At 46.0% G+C, this 19,991-nt stretch overlaps 1 protein-coding gene across 1 annotated transcript in view; it reads right to left on the bottom strand.

Annotated features, from left to right (window-relative positions):
* Window positions 1–19,991, bottom strand: part of DNAH9 (dynein axonemal heavy chain 9) — a 330,059-nt gene that overhangs the window by 19,663 nt on the left and 290,405 nt on the right. The window contains exons 66-67 of the mRNA XM_038536892.1: window positions 15,898–16,068; window positions 8,429–8,611 (exon numbers count right to left, since the gene is read on the bottom strand). Coding sequence (XP_038392820.1) covers window positions 8,429–8,611; window positions 15,898–16,068 — 354 coding nt within the window. The remainder of the gene's footprint in view (window positions 1–8,428; window positions 8,612–15,897; window positions 16,069–19,991) is intronic.

Here is a 19,991-nt window from a genome sequence, read left to right as displayed (position 1 = left end):
GGGGCTGCAGGCTGCACCCTGTCCTGATGGTCAGTTCCTATCTGCTTTTTCTTCCCAATGAAGGTGGCCTTTGCAGCCAGCTTTCATCTGTCTGTAACACAGGAGGGGAGGTGATGGGGACGGTGGTGGGAATGACATGAGCTGCACCCCTTCCAGTCTGACTTCCAGACCAAGGGTGACCACAGCCCATCCAGCTGGGTGTTCTGACGGTGCATTGGAAGACGGAAGGCACATGGGGCAGGGCGGCTGCCTGGTGAGCGGTGACTGTAAGTCGTCAAGAGGTTCAAAGCAAGGCCCTGTCAGACCTGTGCTATTAAGTCAGAACAATGGATCAGAGTAAAGAGTTGAAATGGTTAGTTCTCCAAATCAGCAAGCTGGACTTCAAGTTTGAGTATCCTTTACATATTTAGAAACAGAGTTTGTTAATTGCCACTGAAAGCCTAAGGGAGAAAAGAAAAGTCTGATGTCCTAAAACATTTGAATAATCAAAAACGATTCCCAGGGCACCTGGGTGACTCAGCTTAAATGTCTGACTCAGGTCATGATCTTGGGGTCCTGGGATGGAGCAGCGGGGAGTCTGCTTGTCCCTCTTGTTCTGCCCCTCCCTCTGCTCGTGCTCTCTGTCTCTCTCTCTCAAATAAATGAAGAAAATCTTAAAAAAAAAAAATTCCCAGCCCTGCCCAGTGTGTAGGCTGGCCAATCATTCCAACTAAGAGAGCACTAGCACTGCTCAAATGCGATATAATGCAAGCTGCAAATGTGAGTAACGTGTGTAATTTTAAATTTTCTTGTAGCCCCCTATAAAAAATTAAAAAGATGAACTTGATTTTCATAATATATTTCCATTGAACTCAATATATCTAAAATGTCAGATATCTTAATATGTAGGTAATAGAAAAATTAATAGGATATTTTATATGTTTTTGTCTTATATCATTGAAATATGGTGTTTATTTTTACTGTTTCACAGAAATTTTTTCTTTTAATTCCTGTGTAGTTAATATACAGTGTTATATAGTTTCAAGTGCACAATATTGTGATTCAACAATTCCATACATTTCTCAGTGCTCATCACGGCAGGTGCCCTCCTTCATCCTATTTCACCCATTCCCCCCACTCTGGTCACCATCAGTTTGTTCTTTATAAGTTAAGGGTCTGGCTTTTTGTCTCTTTTTTTCTTAAATTCCACATATCAGTGAAATCATATGGTATTTGTCTTTCTCTGACTTATTTCACCTAGTATTATTCTCTAGTGGCATCTATGTTGTTGCATAGACAACAACAATGGCAAGATTTCATTCTGTTTTATGGCTGGATAATATTCCATTGTATGTATACACCACACATTCTTTATTCATCAGCTGATGGACACTGGGGCTGTTTCCATAATTGGGTGTTACAAAATGATACTGGTCTAAACATAGGGGTGCATATATCCTTTTAAATTAGTGTTCTGGTTTTCTTTGGGTACATACTCACTACTATGATTACTGGATCATATAGCAGTTCTAGTTTAAATTTCTTGAGGCTCCTCCATACTGTTCTCACAGTGGCTGCACCAGTTTGCATTCCCACCAACAGGGCACGAGCGTTCCTTTTTCTCCATGTCCTCGCCAACATCTGTTGTTGCTTGTGTTGTTGATTTTAGCCATTTTGATAGGTGTGAGGTGACCATCTTATTGTTTTGGTTTGCATTTCCCTAATGGTAAGTGATGATGAACATCTTTTCATACGTCTGTTGGCTATCTGCATGTCTTCTTTGCAGAAATGTCTGTTCATGTCTCCTGCCCATTTTTAATTGGATTATTTAGATTTTGGGTGTTGAGTTGTATAAATTCTTTATATATTTTGGATACTAGCCTGTTATTGGATATGTCATTTGCAAATATCTTCTATTCAGTATGCTGTCTTTTAGTTTTATTGTTTCCTACCTTGTGCAGAAGAAGCTTTTTATTTTGATGAAGTCCTAATAGTTTATTTTTGCTTTTGTTTCCCTTGCCTCAGAAGACATATCTAGAAAGATGTTGTTATGGCTGATGTCCGAGATGTTATTGCCTGTGTTCTCTTCTAGGATTCTATGCTTTCAGGTCTCACATTTAGGTCCTTAATCCATTTTGAGTTTATTTTTGTGTATTGTGTAAGAGAATGGTGAAAGAAAGTGATCCAGCTTCATTCTTTTGCATGGAGATATCCAGTTTTCCCAACACCATTCGTTGAAGAGACTTTTTTCCAAAGTATAATTTTGGTTCTTTTGTTAAAGATTAATTGACCTTATAATGGTGGGTTTATTTCTGGGCTTTCTGTTCTGTTCTATTGATCTATGTTTCTGTATTTTTTGCCAGTACCATACTGTCTTGATCACTACTGTTTTGTAGTATATCTTGAAATTTGGGATTGTGATACTTCCAGCTTTTTCATTTTCTTGTGATTCTTTCCATACAAATTTTAGGATTGTTTTAGTTCTGTGAAAATGCTGTTGGTATTTTGATAGGGATTGCATTAAATCTGTAGATGGCTTTGGATAGTATGGACATATTAACAATATTCATCTTCCCAATCCATGAGCCATTTGTTTGTGTCATCTTCAATTTCTTTCATGAGTGTTTTATAGTTTTCAGAGTATAGGTCTTTCACCTCTTGGGTTAAGTTTATTTCTAGGTATCTTACTATTTTTGTGCAATTGTAAATGGGATTGTTTTCTCAAATTCTCTGCTGTTTCATTATTAATATGTAGAAATGCAGTGTATTTCTGTGCACTGGTTTTGTATCCTGTGACTTTACTGAATACCTCATTTACTGAATTTATCAGTTATAGTAGTTTTTTGGTGGAGTCTTTAGGGTTTTCTCTATATAGTATCACATTATCTGCAAATAGTGAACATTTTACTTCTTCTTTACCAATTTGGATGCCTTTTTAAAATTTTTGTCTGATTGCTGTGGTTAGGACTTCCAGTACTATGTTCAATAAAAGTGGTGAGTGAGCATTTTGTCATGTGCCTGATTCTAGGCGGAAAGCTGTCAGTTTTTCAGCATGGAGTATGTTAGCTCTGAGGTTTTCATATATGGCTTTTAGTATGTTGAGGTAGGTTTCCTGTAACTCTACTTGCGGAGAGTTTTTTTTTTTTTTTTAAATTGCAAATAGATGTTGTATTTTGTTGTGCTTTTCCTGCATTGGTTGAAATGATCATGTGGTCTTTATTCTTTCTCATATTTATGTGAGGTGTCATGTTGATTGATTTGTGAATATTGAACCACTCCTGCATCTCAGGAATAAAGCACACTTGATTGTGGTGAATGATTTATTTACTATATAGTTGGATTCAGTTTTCTAATATTTTGTTGAGAATTTTTGCATCTATGTTCATCAGAGATATTGGCCTATAGTTTTTTGTATGCACTGTCTTAATAATCTGGTTTTGGTATCAGGGTAATGCCAGCCTCACAGAGTGAATTTAGAAGTTTTCCTCTCTCTTCTACTTTTTGGAATAGTTTGAGAAGAATAGGTATTAACTCTTCTCTACTGTTTGATAGAATTCACCTATGAAACCATCTGGTCCTGCACTTTTGTTTTTTAGGAATTTTTTGATTAGTGGTTCAATTTCATTGCTGGTAATCGGTCTATTCAAATTTTCTATTCCTGATTCAGTTTTGGGAGGTTATATGCTTCTAGGAATTTATCCATTACTTCTAGATTATCCAGTTTATTGGCATATAATTTTTTATAATCTCTAACAATCCTTTGTATTATTGAAATGTTGGTTTTTAGTTCTTCTCTTTCATTTTTTTAAAGATTTATTTATTTATTTATGATAGACACAGAGAGAGAGAGAGAGAGAGAGGCAGAGACACAGGCAGAGGGAGAAGCAGGCTCCATGCCAGGAGCCCAATGCGGGACTTGATCCCGGGACTCCAGGATCGCGCCTGGGCCAAGGGCAGGCGCCTAACCGCTGAGCCACCCAGGGATCCCTTCTCTTTCATTTCTGATTGACTTTGAGTCCTCTCTCTGAGAGTGTGTGCATGAATGGGTTGAGGAGAGGGGGATGGAGAGAATCTTAAGCAGGCTCCATGGCTAGCATGGAGCCTGATGTGGGGCTTGATTCCATGACTCTGAGATCATGACCTGAGCTGAAATCAAGAATTGGATGCTCAACTGAGTCACCCAGGCACTCCCTCACTCTCTTTGTAATTCTACTAAAGGTTTATCAGTTTTGTTGATCTTTTCAAATAACCAGCTCCTGGTTTTATTGATCCATTGTATTGGGTTTTGTTTTGTTTTAGTTTCTATTTCATTTATTTCTGCTCTAATCTTTATTTCCTTCCTTCTAATGGTTTCTTCTTTTTCTAGCTCCTTCATGTGTAAGGTTAGGTTGTTTGAGATGTTTCTTGCTTCTTGTGGTAGGCCTGTATTGCTATAAACTCCCCACTTTGAATTGCTTTTGCTGTATTCCAAAGATTGTTTTTTGTGTGTTGTTGTGTTTTCATTTTCATTTGTCTCCATGTATTTTTTTGACTTCCTCTTTGATTTCTCAGTTGATCAATTCCTTGTTTAATAGCACATTTAACCTCCATATGTTTATGTTCTTTCCAGATTTTTTCTTGTGATTGATTTCAGTTTCATAGTGTTGTAGTCAGAAAAGATGCATGGTTATGACTTCGATCTTTTTCAATCTGTTGAGACTTGTTTTGTGGCCTAATACGTAACCTGTCCTGGAAAATGTTCCATGTGCACTTGAAAAGAATGTGCACTCTGCTGTTTTAGGATGGAATGTTCTGAACATATCTGTTAAATCCATCTGATCAATGTGTCATTCAGAGCCACTGTTTCCTGGTTGATTTTCCGTTTGGATGGTCTGTCCATTGATGTACATAGTGTGTTAAAGGCCCCTACTATAGTTACTATTGATTACTTTTTTGTTATTAACTGTTTTACATATTTGGGTGTCCCCATGTTGAGTGCATAAATATTCACAATTGTTGGGGTGCCTGGGTGACTCAGTCCATTGAGCATCTGCCTTCGGCTCAGGTCATGGTCCTGGGGTCCTGAGATTGAGTCTCGCTTTGGGCTCCTTGCTCAGCAGGGAGTCTGCTTCTCCTGCTCATGCTCTCTCTCTCTCTCAAATAAATAAACAGAATCTTTAAAAAAATATTTACAATTGTTTTATCTTCTTGTTGGATTGTTCCTTTTATGAAGTGTCCTTCTTTGTCTCTTGTTACAGTTCATTTTAAAGTGTAATCTGTCCAATATAAGTATTGTTACCCCAGCTTTGTTTTCAGATCCATTTTCAGGATAAATGCTTCTCCATCCCTTCATTTTCAATCTCCATGCATCTTTAGGTCTGATATGAGTCTCTTGTATGCAGTGAATAGATGGGTCTTATTTTTTTACTCATCCTGTCACTCTGTGTCTTTTGAATGGAGGGTTTAGTCCATTTACATTCAAAAAATCATTCATAGGTATGTGTGTATTTATTGCCATTTTGTTACTTGTTTTATGGTTATATTTATTCTCTGTTCCTTTCTTCCTTGCTCTCTAACTGTAAGTGACTTTCTTTAGTGATATATTTGGATTCCTCTCTATTTTTTGCATATGTATTACTGGGTTTTGACTTGTTACTATTAGGTTGTTGTGCATCAGGCTATTGTGCATTTGGTTAGTGAGAGTCAGTACCTTTGAGCGGTCAGCTTGTGGTACTCAGAGGACCTGTCTTCACTGTGTAAGGCAAGGAGCCAGATGTCTTACTGTGGTGAATCTGTCTCTGTGGAAATGTGGTTATGGCAAACCAACCTCTCTTCGGTGTCCATCCTGTCTTCTTCTACCACTTCTGTGTGCTTTGAGCTCCTACAAGTCTTTGGGCTTAGCATACTGTGCCTCTCAGTTCAGCTGGTTCTCTGTGGGTGGTAGCCTTATGGTTTCCCATGCAGCCAACTATGAACAGCTACACATAAAAGTTTATCATAAATGCTAAGGGTATTGACTTAATGATTTAAAAAGTTAGACGTCTCCTAACTTTGGTGCCCCTCTGGACAAAGTGTATAGGGGTCGTGTGAGTTGCCCCTGTCCGCTCCTAGAACTTTAACGTGGCTTTTTTTTTTTTTTAACGTGGCTTTTAAGGAGAACCAGAGTCAGAATGTCCCCCTGCCCCCTGCCCTCTGCCATGGGAGCTGCCATGGGAGCTGGTCAGCATAGCCAGCCACCCTGTCCCAGAAGCGGGCAGTTGCTGACCCCTGTCCCTCCCCTGCCAGGCTGTCCCCTCTGCTCCTTCCTCTCCTGTCTCTCTCCCTCCCCTGAACTCTGTTACCAACCTCTGCACACTCCTTTTCCCATCCTGTTCTTCCACCTACTTGTCTTAACCTCTGCTTCACAAACGACCTCTGGTCAGAATCACTTGGCTGCTGCTTAAAAATAACTGTTTCCAGGTCCCAGCAGTGGATCAGGGACATGTGCTGGGAGTCCCCCCCAGGAGTCCGATGAGCAGGCCTGTTTGGGGAGGGACCTATCCTAAAGAGACTGGGTGTAGACGGCACCGTTTCAAAATGCCTCTTCTCCAGCTCCCAGGGGCACTGGGAGAAAAAGGCCTCCTACAGCTGTCTTGACTGCTCGTGGGTGCCGTCCCCTCACCAGCTGTTGAAGCTCACCACATCACGCTCGCTCACCTGAGTGGACCTTCTGCTCCGGCCAGAGCAGGGTCAGGGTGCCTCTGCCGGCGCCTCGGGAAGATCCTTCTCCTTGTCCCCCCCTGCTGTAATCCCACCCTTCCTCCATGGCCAGTCTATGCCGCTTCTCCTCCAGGGCCTCCCCTGATGCTGCCCACTTGTTCCTTCCTTTCTCTTCCTGCATCTCCCTGCTGGCCTCGTATCATGCTCTGCCCGCGTGCTCGCTCTTCTGACACCGTCATCGTGGAGGTCACCAGAACGTCGCCTGCACCCTCCAGCATGGCTGCTCAGACCCGCCCATTTAGCACATCGGTCAGCTGTGCCTGAACTAGACCGAGAGCAAAGAGGAAGCTCCTTGCCCGCCCCCTTCGTCTTCGTCCGGGCATGATCTGTGATGCGTGACACCCGAGCACAGCCTCGGCTCTTGGAAGAAAAAATGAGTGAATCAGAAGCCAGATGGTAACAAGCTGCACCAAAGAGCACAGACTTGATAAGATAAGGTTGCAGCAAACCTCCTCGAGGTCACTGCCAGTAGAGACCGTGCCTCTGGGATGGAGCCATGTGACCTGCAGACTCCTTCCTCCTTTACACGTGAGATGGTCCTGTGGCATTTTGTATTTCATTTGATTACAAGCTGGTACATAATTTGGAAACATTTCCATGTACTGTCTTCAACATCACTTCTGTTTGTCCTTCCTCCTTACTTCATCTATACTGGGGGGAGGACATTAATAGATTAAAAAAAATGCCTACCAACATAGGTTTTGCAGTCTGTTTTGTAGTTTCTGGACCTCGGGGCCTGGCTCGGCTTTCTGTGCCAGCTCCAGAAACTGGCCTCTCCCCTTCCCTCTGTCTGGGGCCACAGTTGTGTTAAGGAACATGCCCATGTCAGTGGACGACGGTCCCCTTCAGCTCCTGAAAGTCAGCGGGATCTCCCGTTTACCTGTCACTGGAGGCGTGGTGATACCACTGCTTCTCCACGAGGGTCTGGGCCAGGCACCTAACATAATTACCTCCTGGTCTTTAAGGTTCACTCATCCAAGGAACTGGTGGTCGAAATAGGCTCCTTCATTGCTCAAGAGCAACATAGAGTCTGTGCAGGATCTTGGACCTTTCCTACAACCCTGACGTAAGAGATTAAAATCCTTTCCCCTGATAGGGTGGTGATAATTATCAGCTCTACTTTGGGGTGTTTACTGTATGCTAGGCATCACTCTAAACATACTATGTACATTATCTGACTTAATCCTTTGCCCATGCCTGATGAAGTAGGACTGTCATCCCTGTTTTACAGGTGAAGAAACGGAGACACTGAGACCTAAGCCACTTTAAGGCCACACAGCAAGGAAGTGCAGGGGCTGGCTGGTGACCCTGGGGGGCGTCCAGTTCTAGAACCTGAACCGCATCCAGCATTCTTTTGCCCCCACCCTCCCCACGAAAGCAACTTATCTTATGTCAGTAGAAGACACCAGGCTGTCACAATGTACTCTTGCTTGCTCCTCAGAGTACGGTGTCCTCAGGCAGTGTGCATATGCTGACCCGCCATTCTAGCATATTCTAACTTCAGTACAGCTTCCGATTTTATAGAACCTTGGGTCTTAGCCTCCCCACAGCCCAGCCAGGCCCTGGTTTCTGGGAGTGACACCTTCTGGAGCATCCAGATTGCTGTAGGACAGCTGCCCAGCTCCCAAGTCCCTGGAAGCCCCCCTCCCCCAGGGGGTCCAGCCGTGTCCTCTGGCAGTGCCGCTTCCCACCCAGACCTCACACAACTCACCTTTAAGCCAAGATCCAGCTCTCTTAGTGAGCGCTGGATCTCCCTGGTGAGGATGTTCATCCGTTCACACTCCTGGAAGGCAACGACGATGTAGGGGGTGCGTTCCTCCACTTTGGCCATCAGCTCTGCCATGTTGAACTCATCTGTCACGCGCTCCAGGATTTCTTCCAGGAGGGCCTTGACCTGCCCCACAACAGGAAACACAGGGTTAAGAAAGGTTTCTGACTCTCCAGGACTCCATTCCCCTGTGATATGGTGATAAAGAGGCCAGTCATCCAACCCCTGGCCATACTCTTGCCTACTTGCTTAGGTCAGCTGGGTCAGGGCTTGAGCACTGCCCACAGAATGGCCTCTCCAGAGGGTGACCAGCTTAAAAAGAGAACATAGGTGTCTTCTCGAGAATCAGGAGTTGGGAAAATCCAGAGGCCGACCCAAATTAGCTGCGCAGATGAAACTGGAAAGGCATAGGATAGCCTAGGATGGTCATTTGGGACCATATGAACCTGAAGTGATGAGCAGTAGTGATGAATAAGTGTGTGTGTGTGCGTGTGTGTGTATATGTATTCCATGAGGCTGCACTGCAGTTTCTGTCCTTGGGTCCTGGAACAAGCATCCCCATCTATCATGTAAGCCTCCTCCCAGCCCCATGATTCCTTTTACTGCACAAACTATCAGCTAATTAGACCAGGGGAGCTAGAACCACCAGGGTGTCTTGCCTTGAAAACTGGAACTGAAGCACTGAGATCCTGGGTTATTTAGGGGCAAGTACTTGGAGGCTGAGTCTGCCATTTTGAAGCAAATGAGTAAGCCTGGGAGGTCTGTCAGCAGAGAAAGAAAAATGGAGCAAGTGCAGACATAATAGAACATGTGGCCAGCATGGAGGGGGGTGGCGCCTCCTGGATCATGAAAGCTTGGGCTCCAGGAGGACCTGATGGGATGGTTGTTGTTCTGCTCGTCATCTCCTATAACAGGTCCCCATCTCCACTTGTGAAATCCCTTCCCCATTGTTTTGGGGTACAGTCATGGGGCCCAATCCTCCCATGAGCAGAGTAGGCCAACAAGATCATCATTCCCAGGAGCACTAAAATTTGAATCTCAAGCCTGATTCAGGGACAGAAAGTGGCTGGAGCTACTGATGGAAGTGCCCTGAAAGGACATTCTTCTTTCTCCCTTGGATCCTAGAGCCCCTGGGATTTCTCCATCCTTTCTTAGGTTGATTCCTTTGACACAGTGGGCTATTTCTTGCCTATTTCAGCTAAATTAGTCTCTTGCTTGCAACCAAAACCCTTGGCTGAGTTAATACAGTTGTGATGTGTTAGCCACATGAGTGTAAGCAAGTCATCTAGGCCTCAATTTTTTTATCTATAAAAATTTCCAAGAGCGTCTTTCTCCACCTGCCCCCCCCCCCCAACTCCCAGGGCTGTTGCAAAGATCAAATCAAGTGAGCTGATGGATGTGGTGGCATCTGAAAGCTATACAGAGCTACAGAAGGGATTATTAATATTCACTTTGCCTTGTATTGTTAACACACAATACACTCTCCAGGAAAAAGGCTGATATCTGAAAAAGGAAAGTAAAACCTCATCTCCCTGTCAGAAAGGGGTCTCTGGTGCTGTCACAGCAAAAACCAGAACAGAATTTTAACGGTACCTGAGAGGTGCTGCTGGGATAGAAGACTAATGGCTAAAATTATATCATCTTACTTTCTATGGAGCTGAATTTGAAGAAACAGCCCTACACCCATGAGCTGCCATTCGGACATTTGCACAAAGAGATGAAAAGATAGTCTGGAGGCACTCTCCCAAAATACACAGACCATGGAGAAACAGAACTCTGTCCTGATCAGGCTGAGCAGGATTTGGAGACCAAGTCTGAGGACATAGAGGACTGCCATGGAAGGGAGCAGGTGCACAGACACAGAGGAGCTGAAGATGAGGAGGACTGCCATGGAAGGGAGCAGGTGCACAGACAGGATGAGCCCTGGATAGGGGGGACTACCACGGAAGGGAGCAGTACACAGACAGGAGGAGCCCAGGATGGGAGGACTGCCTGGGAAGGGAGCAGATGCACAGACAGGAGGAGCCCAGGATGGGAGGACTGCCTGGGAAGGGAGCAGATGCAGACAGGAGGAGCCCAGGATGGGGAGGACTGCCAGGGAAGGGAGCAGGTGCATAGACAGGAGGAGCCCAGGATGGAGAGGACTGCCATGGAAGGGAGCAGGTGCAAAGACAGGATGAGCCCTGCATAGGGGGGACTACCACGGAAGGGAGCAGGTGCACAGACAGGAGGAGCCCAGGATGGGAGGACTGCCATGGAAGGGAGCAGGTGCACAGACAGGAGGAGCCCAGAATGGGAGGACTGCCTGGGAAGGGAGTAGATGCAGACAGGAGGAGCCCAGGATGGGGAGGACTGCCAGGGAAGGGAGCAGGTGCATAGACAGGAGGAGCCCAGGATGGAGAGGACTGCCATGGAAGGGAGCAGGTGCAAAGACAGGATGAGCCCTGCATAGGGGGGACTACCACGGAAGGGAGCAGGTGCACAGACAGGAGGAGCCCAGGATGGGAGGACTGCCAGGGAAGGGAGCAGCTGCACAGACAGGAGGAACCCAGGATGGGGAGGACTGCCATGGAACGGAGCACGTGCACAGACAGGGAGGAGCCCAGGATGGGGAGGACAGCCATGGAAGGGTGCAGGTGCACAGGCCGGGAGGAGCCCAGGATGGGAGGACTTCTATGGAAGGGAGCAGGTGCACAGACAGGAGGAGCCCAGGATGTGGAGGACTGCGGGCCGGAGCAGGTGCACAGTCAGGATAAGCCCAAGATGGGAAGGACTGCCCAGGGAAGGGAGCAAGTGAGCAGACCGGGAGAAGCCTCAGACAGGGAGCACTGCCAGGGAAGGGAGCAGGTATACCGACCTGCGGGAGCCTAAGGGCTCTTCAGGTGAAAGAATGGGCTGCAAGGAATGTGGTCTAATTATTTCCACAAGCAAACTGCTCTGCCTTTTTTTTTCCTGACAAATAAATGCTTACCCTAAAAATCTAAGCTTCACAGACAGTTGTAATATTAGGAACCAAATCCTGTTACAATCTTGCCTCTTCCCTCAAAGAGGAGCAAGTCACTGGTAACTGCTTCTGTCTTTGTTTAGAGTCCCCGCAGATATCCTCTGAGGCACAGAGCGGTGTCTGTCACCTGTCCTAACTACCTTCCTTGTCCCCGCTGTAGCCTTCCCCCTTCCTCTGCACCTCCCTCTCACTAATGCAGTCATACTACACTTGCTTTTCACCTTATAATAAATCCTGGACACATTTTCTTGTTAGAACCTATTGACCTGCCTTTTTAAAACATTGCATATATTTTATATAAGTACTGTGATATATATACTACGTATCATGTATACACATATGATAGTATAGAATATATTATTTTTTTAAATTTATTTATTTTTGATAGAGAGAGAGAGAGAGAGGCAGAGACACAGGCAGAGGGAGAAGCAGGCTCCATGCACTGGGAGCCCGACATGGGATTCGATCCCGGGTCTCCAGGATCGCGCCCTGGGCCAAAGGCAGGCGCTAAACCGCTGCGCCACCCAGGGATCCCTAGAATATATTATTTAACTGTTTGGGCATACTATAATTTGTGTCATTTCCCTTTTTGATGGATATTTGCCCTGTTTATCATTTGTACCAGTATAATCGATCCTGTAATAAATACAGCACAAAATCTGCACACTGTGGAGCGTTTCCACTGGTTGCATTCCTAGAAATAGAATTATGGGTAAAAAAAAAAAAAAGGAACATTTTACATTTTAGTAGCTGTTGTTCTGGAATTAAAACCTTCATCCCCAGAGAGTGTGTTCTTACGCCCTCACCACTGGATGAGATCACTTTTAAAACTCTGTACCATCAAGTAAAAAAGGATATTTCACATACCTTCATGTAGTCGGGAGTACAGTGAGAACTGTGCTATTTTTACTGGCCTGTCATGTTATCGTGTGACTCTGTGTCCTTCTGTCCCCTTCTTCTGTCCTCTCTTCCTCTACCTGTCAGAACTCTTCATAGTTTAATAAGATCTGCCCACAGCCCAGTGTCTGTGTGGCAGAGATTCTCCTAGCTTGTCTTGGACTTTGTTCATGGTGTTTTTGGGTTTGCAGATCTTTTAAAGTTTCCCAGTCATCACATTTGTCAATCTTTATAGATTCTGAGTTGCTCTTTAAGAAGAGGTTTTACAATGCCTTCCTCTTTGTATGATCATAGAAGTATTCACCCAAGTTATCTTTCAGTACTTTTGATGTTTTCATGTAAAATTCATTAAAAATGCTTAAATGGCTCAGTGGTTGAGTGTCTGCCTCCAGCTCAGGGCATGATTCCAGGGTCCTGGGATTGAGTCCCACATCAGGCTCCCTGCAGGGAGCCTGCTTCTCCCTCTGCCTGCCTCTCTCTCTCTCTCTCTCTCTCATGAATAAATAAGTAAAATCTTAAAAAAAAAAAAAAGCTTAAATGTAGCCATCTGAAAGGTACTGTGATGTAAGGAGTCAGGCACCTGTCTCACTTTCTTCCAGATGACCAGACACTCATTCAACACTAGCGAGATTCAGTAGTCAAGGACAAATGGGGGAGATGCTACTGCATCCCTAACACTGAAAGGGTGTATGTCTGAGGGGGGCCTGGAGCCAGTGTGATGGGCTGGGTCATGTCCCCCTAAAACTCACATATCCCCCAGTACCTTAGAATGTGACTGTGTTTGGAAACGGGACCTTTACAGAGATGATTACATTACAAGGAGGCTGTAATAACGTGGTCCTAACTCAATCTGACTGGTATCTTTAGGAAGAGGACATTTGCACGCACAGAGACAGCAAGGGCGCATGAGCCCAGAGGGAAGGTCTCAAGAGGCCACAGGAAGAAGACTGCCACCCACGAGCCAAACAGAGAAGCCTCAGGAGAAAAGCGACCCTGCTGACATCTTGATCTTGGACTTCCAGCCTCTGGAACAGTGAGAAAACACACTTTTGTTGTCCAAGCCTCCTGGTCTGTGGTACTTTGTGGTGGCAGCCTAGCAAACTAATATGGCCAGGTACCCCCCCAATAGCAGCAGGCTCATCTGCCTAAGAGAGGCATTTGGGGCTGCACAGCAGTTCCAGCTCAGGTCATCAGAGGAGCCCGTGGTGTCCTGGAACATCCAAGCTCCCCCCCACTTCTGTCTCTCCTTCCCAGGTGCCTGGCAGCCCAGGGGCGTGCTATGTCCCAGGTTCTCATCCAGATGCAAGCAGGCAGGGGAGCAGATTTGTGCAGGTGCCACCTCTGGGCTGCCGCCAGCTTGACAGTAAAACGCGTTGTCTGCTCTGGCTCTCTGCCTGTCCACTGAGCGACTGTGCTGGGGAGAAGGCACACAGCACAGGACAAGGCGACCACACACCAGGCATACACACACACACACACACACACACACACACACACGACGCCTGTCTGCACTGTGTGATGCCCATTCACTTCTGCAGCATCATTTCTGGAGCTGGACAAGGATGAGGCCCCGACGGGAACGAGAGGCTTCTTTGAACCCTGCCTGAAGAACCCTAAATCGATCCCGTATAGAGTCCTGGACTCGCTGTTCTGTTCTTTTCTTTTCTTTTCTTTTCTTTCTTTTCTTTTCTTTTGAGGGGAGGGGGGGGGGGGAGGGGGGGGGGGGAGGGAGGGGAGGGGAGGGGGGGGGGGAGAGGGGAGGGAGGGGGAGGGAGGGAGGGGCGGGGGAGGAGGGAGGGAGGGAGGGAGAGGAGGGAGGGAGGTGAGGGAGGGAGGGAGGGGGGGGAGGGGGGAAGGCAGGACGACGAGTCAGTCTTCACTTCTTCTCCTACCGGCAGGATTGGAGTCATTCCCTTCCTTCCTTCCTTTTTTTCTCTCTCTCTTTCTTTCTCCCTTCCTTCTTCCCTTCCTTCCCTTCCTCCCTTCCTTCCTTTCCTCCCTTCCTTTCCTTCTTCCCTTTCTCTCTTTCTGTATATTTTTTTATTGGAGTTCAATTTGCCAACATAGAGTATAACACCCAGTGTTCATCCTGTCAAGTGCCCCCCTCAGTGCCCGTCACTCAGTCACCCCAACCCCCGCCCACCTCCCCTTCCACTACCCCTTGTTCCTTTCCCAGAGTTATGCGTCTCTCATGTTTTGTCACCCTCTTTGATATTTCCCACTCATTTTCTCTTCTTTCCCCTATAATCCCTTTCACTATTTTTTATATCCTCCATATGAGTGAAACCGTATGATGATTGTCCTTCTCTGATGGACTTACTTCACTCAGCATAATACCCTCCAGTTCCACAATGTTACAACTAGAACAGCTTTTCATCCTAGCTGGCTTGGGGTCTGGGTGACATAACATGTCTTCTCTTCCTTTTTGTTCTCAAATTCTATCTTAGGCATCAAATAGTGGGATTGGCTGAGTAGTGTGATTTAGAGTAGCTTTCTGGGAGTACGCTCACCTGCAGCAAAATCACCAGGGTGCATATGCCTGCGCTTGACCCTGGACCCCAGAGTCAGAATTCCAAGCTTCTGGCCTAGTCCTGGGGCGTGTTAAGATCTGAGAGCAGGATGGCACACTTGACACCTTTGGATGGAAGGAAGTCCAGCTCCTTCAGTATGAAGTGGGTTGTCCTCCTAAAAGCAATCCCCGAAGCTTTCAATTTGGTAACTGCCCAGCTTCCTAACCTTTAATCTTCCAGGTAAATTTCCTTGTAAACCCAGTGGCAGCTCAGAGGAGGGAATCCAGGTGGTGCTGTGGATCAGAGGCAGGCGCCGGGGAGGTATCCTGTGGGAACCCAGGTGGCTTGTCCAGGGACAGATTTCACTGGGCCTCCTTCCTCTTCCATCCTGTGTGGTGCGTGGTCCAGGAGCAGAGCCCTCAGACCACCTGATCTCTAAGGTGGTGCCATCTCACCTCTGTCTGCCTTAACTACTCCATGGTTCCCCTCTGCCTTTCTGAAATTTCTGAAAGTCCTGCGCTCAGCAGCCCTTACCTGTGTGCTGGAGGACCTCTGATCCAATGTTGTTTGCACAGAAGGCATTTTCGTTTTAAAGAGTGACCAAACCAAATGAGCATCTGGTTGGTGCAGTGAGGGTGGCACTCATTAAGTACAGCTGCCCACTGGTCACCGCTCGGTTTGTCAAGGAATCGCTAGGTCCCTTTCTAGCTCCCCTGCCCCTCCACTGTTCGGCCCTGTCTTACTTCCCTTTGGCAGGCAAGTGGGATAGAAATAGTCTTTGGGGAACTAGAAAAGCAAACTGTGAAAGCCAGTGGCAGGGACCTCCTATGATTCACACAGACCCCTGGCCTGTGGGTCAAGGCTGCACCGGCCACAGGTGAGGGGAAGGTGTGCACCATGTGGTCTGTGCTGCCAATGTGGCCAGCGGGAGGAGCATCTCACTGTGCCATCCTTGGGTGCCCCAGAAGGATCTCTGGCAACTCCCCCTCCCCTCCACATACCTTTTCTTCTCTGGTGGCCCCTGCTCTGTCTCCAGCGTGGCTGTCCCGGGGCTGCAGCTCCAGCACGGTGCGGAAGAGCTTTTCCGACGTCTGGGTCAGGAAGCCGATCTCAGCGTTGGGGTGGAGGCCATAGAGGTAGGGCGATTCTGCAGGCAGCTGGGCATCGACGTACTGGAAGTCAAGGACAGGTGCACTTAAACACAAACCGGGATGAGTGGGCCACCCACTCTGGTTCGTCGTCTGGGATGGGGGGCTGTCTGGGGGCCGCAGCAGGCCTAAGGCACCTGCCTCCCTGCTCACTGGCACTGGCCGTCGTGGGCATGCTCTCCACCTGGCACACATCCTGTCTGCCAGTCTTGCCTTGGCAGCACCTGTCTTTGTGTGCCAGGCTGGCTTTCCAGAACGTCCACGCCCACACAGACATTGTCTTCTTCAGGAAGCTTAGAGGACTTTCTCCGTCTCCAGGCTCCCTACTCCCTGGTCTACACCTGTCCCTCCCTCCACACACAAGGAGGACTTCCCAAAGTGCTTGAGAAATACGGACGCCTACCTAGTGTCTTACTCAAGACACTCCTAGGATCCCAGGCCTCTCGCCCTTAAATTCCTTTTCTCTCTCCTCCATTTATCTAAATCAGAGGTGACAAACCTAGATGCAGAATAAATGTGTGAATCGAGCTTTGGGACAAGGCGAGTTTTGCTGTTAATCAGGAATTCCTACCTCTGGCAAAAATTTTTTTTTTTAAAAAAGATTTTTTTAAAGAAGCTTTTGGGGATCCCTGGGTGGTGCAGCGGTTTGGCGCCTGCCTTTGGCCCAGGGCGCGATCCTGGAGACCCGGGATCGAATCCCATGTTGGGCTCCCGGTGCATGGAGCCTGCTTCTCCCTCTGCCTATGTCTCTGCCTCTCTCTCTCTCTCTCTGTGTGACTATCATAAATAAATAAAAAAATTTAAAAAAAGAAGCTTTTGCACAGCAAAGGATACAGTCAACAAAGCTAAAAGACAACCTACAGAATGGGAGAAGATATTTGCAAATGACGTATCAGATAAAGGGCTAGTTTCCAAGATCTATAAAGAACTTCTTAAACTCAACACCAAAGAAACAAACAATCCAATCATGAAATGGGCAAAAGACATGAACAGAAATCTCACAGAGGAAGACATAGACATGGCCAACATGCACATGAGAAAAGGCTCTGCATCACTTGCCATCAGGGAAATACAAATCAAAACCACAATGAGATCCCACCTCACACCAGTGAGAATGGGGAAAATTAACAAGGCAGGAAAAAACAAATGTTGGAGAGGATGCGGAGAAAAGGGAACCCTCTTACACTGTTGGTGGGAATGTGAACTGGTGCAGCCACTCTGGAAAACAGTGTGGAGGTTCCTCAAACAGTTAAAAATATACCTGCCCTACGACCCAGCAATTGCACTGCTGGGGATTTACCCCAAAGATACAGATGCAGTGAAACGCCGGGACACCTGCACCCCGATGTTTCTAGCAGCAATGTCCACAATAGCCAAACTGTGGAAGGAGCCTCGGTGTCCATCGAAAGATGAATGGATAAAGAAGATGTGGTTTATGTATACAATGGAATATTCCTCAGCCATTAGAAACGACAAATACCCCCATTTGCTTCGACGTGGATGGAACTGGAGGGCATTATGCTGAGTGAAGTAAGTCAATCGGAGAAGGACAAACATTATATGTTCTCATTCATTTGGGGAATATAAATAATAGTGAAAGGGAATAGAAGGGAAGGGAGAAGAAATGTGTGGGAAATATCAGAAAGGGAGACAGAACATAAAGACTCCTAACTCTGGGAAACGAACTGGGGTGGTGGAAGGGGAGGAGGGCGGGGGGGTGGGGGTGACTGGGTGATGGGCACTGGGGGAGGCACTTGACGGGATGAGCACTGGGTGTTATTCTGTATGTTGGTAAATTGAACACCAATAAAAATTATTTTATTAAAAAATAAAAAAATAAAAAATGATTTTATTTATTTATTTGAGAGAGAGCATGTGTGCGCGCAAGAGAGAGCACGAGCACAAGCACAGGGGAGGGGCAGAGGGAGAAGCAGACTCCCTGCTGAGCAGGGAGCCTGACTTGAGATTTGATCTGAAGACCCTGAGACCATGACCTGAGCCGAAGGCAGATGCTTAAGCAACTGAGCTATCCAGGTGCCCCTGGCAAAAATTGTTTGAATTAAAAAATGTTTTTAATCGTGCCATCCAAACAACGCATCCCTATGGTCAGTCATGGCAGGCTGTCCCTAAAAAACCATCCCTCGCTTTCTTCTCCAAATGTTTTCTGAGGGCCCCTTCCAGGTCTTTCCATTACTGTGAGAAAGTGCCCTCAAGGTCAGCTCCTAAATGGATGTTGATTTCTTGGTGTATCCTCTAGTCTAAGTAAAAGATGGCTCATTCCTCAAAGGCCAACTAGTGTGTTTATTCATGTATTGCTTCCAGCCTCCAGCACACTCCTGAACTCTTGGTAGGTGCCCTGGAACCATCCACTAACTGGCGGATTAAAGAGAGATGTAAAGAAGATGAAAATCTCTCAGTCCCTGGGAAGTGTGCCAGCCTCGCTGCTGCCCTTCCCACCTCGAGCCACTTGTCGGATTGTCCCGCAGACACTAGAGGGCGCTCTTGCACAAGTTTATCGGCTAAAACCCTGATGCCTTTTGGTCAAGCAATTTTTTTTTTAAATTTTTTTAAATTTTTATTTATTTATGATAGTCACACAGAGAGAGAGACAGAGAGAGGCAGAGACACAGGCAGAGGGAGAAGCAGGCTCCATGCACCGGGAGCCCGAAGTGGGATTCGATCTCGGGTCTCCAGGATCGTGCCCTGGGCCAAAGGCAGACGCTAAACCGCTGCGCCACCCAGGGATCCCCTGGTCAAGCAATTTTTAAAAATTCCTTGTATTTTCTTTAAGTAGTCTTGCTGTTTGAAATTTCTTTTCATAGGTTCAAGTTTTTCTGGATTGAATGACTTTGGTAGTTTATCTTTTTCAATTTTATGGTTTTTTTAAATTTATTTTTATTTTATTTTTATTTTTTTTAATTTTATGGTTTTTAAAGACATATTTAAGTAATCTCTACACCCAAAGTGTCGCTGAACTCAGGACCCTGATAGAAAGAGTCGCCTGCTCCTCCGACTGAGAGAGCCAGGCACCCCTCAGTTTAAATTTTATGAATTAAAGTTTAAAGCTTTTTTTTTTCAAGTTTATAGTTAATGTACCCATGACCAGTATTTCCCTTGAGTTTGGTATTCATATTTATTTTAGGCATGTTCAAAAGTCAAGCAATCATGAAGGTTTTTTAAAAATAATCATCTAGGGGCACGTGGGTGGCTTAGTGGTTGAGCATCTGCCTTTAGCTCAGGTCATGATCCTGGGGTCCTGGGATCAAGTCCCACATCGGGCTCCCCACAGGGAGCCTGCTTCTCCCTCTGCCTGTGTCTCTGTCTCTGTCTCTCTCTCATGAATAAATAAATAAAAATCTTTAAAAAAATCTCTTAATATATCTTCCATGGCAGGCTAAATAAGTAAAAATGAACACTTTAAAAATAGCTGCGGTCATAGTAAAATGAGAACTCAAAGTAATAGTACAGAAGAGCTCCATGGGAATGTGTGTGTGTGTGTGTGTGTGTGTGTGTGTGTGTGTACATGGGCGTGTATGCACGTAGTTTACTGCAGCCAAGAAAGAACAGGAGGGGCAAATGCTCTGTCTGCAAGGTCATGTCCCTCTGAAGATATTTGGAATCACTAATACAAACTTTACCCAAAGTTGGCTAAGTTCTTAACCTGGAATTTTGCTCCTAATGGCTTTGTCAATATCTTGGATGAAAGCAATCAAATGAATGCCCCAGCTATTATGTGTAGAAAAGAGCAACAAATAGAAATTATTGAACCAAACATCAAGAGTAGAAAGATCTCCAAAAAGCTCAATTGTATCACGAATTTGAGGCTAGGAATCCCACAGCTCTTAAATCGAACAGGACAAACTTGGGGCTGAGAACCACACTCCATCTAAGCTCTGTTCTGTAGGCCATTCTTCCCTGGCCCTGTGTGAGCATTCCTTGTTCTGCAG

The sequence above is a fragment of the Canis lupus genome, chromosome 5 (genome assembly GCF_011100685.1).
Source record: "Canis lupus familiaris isolate Mischka breed German Shepherd chromosome 5, alternate assembly UU_Cfam_GSD_1.0, whole genome shotgun sequence".
In the NCBI taxonomy this organism is placed as follows: Eukaryota; Metazoa; Chordata; class Mammalia; order Carnivora; family Canidae; genus Canis; species Canis lupus.
The sequence above is the reverse complement of the archived record's forward strand: the minus strand, read 5'-3'. Positions and strand labels throughout refer to the sequence as shown.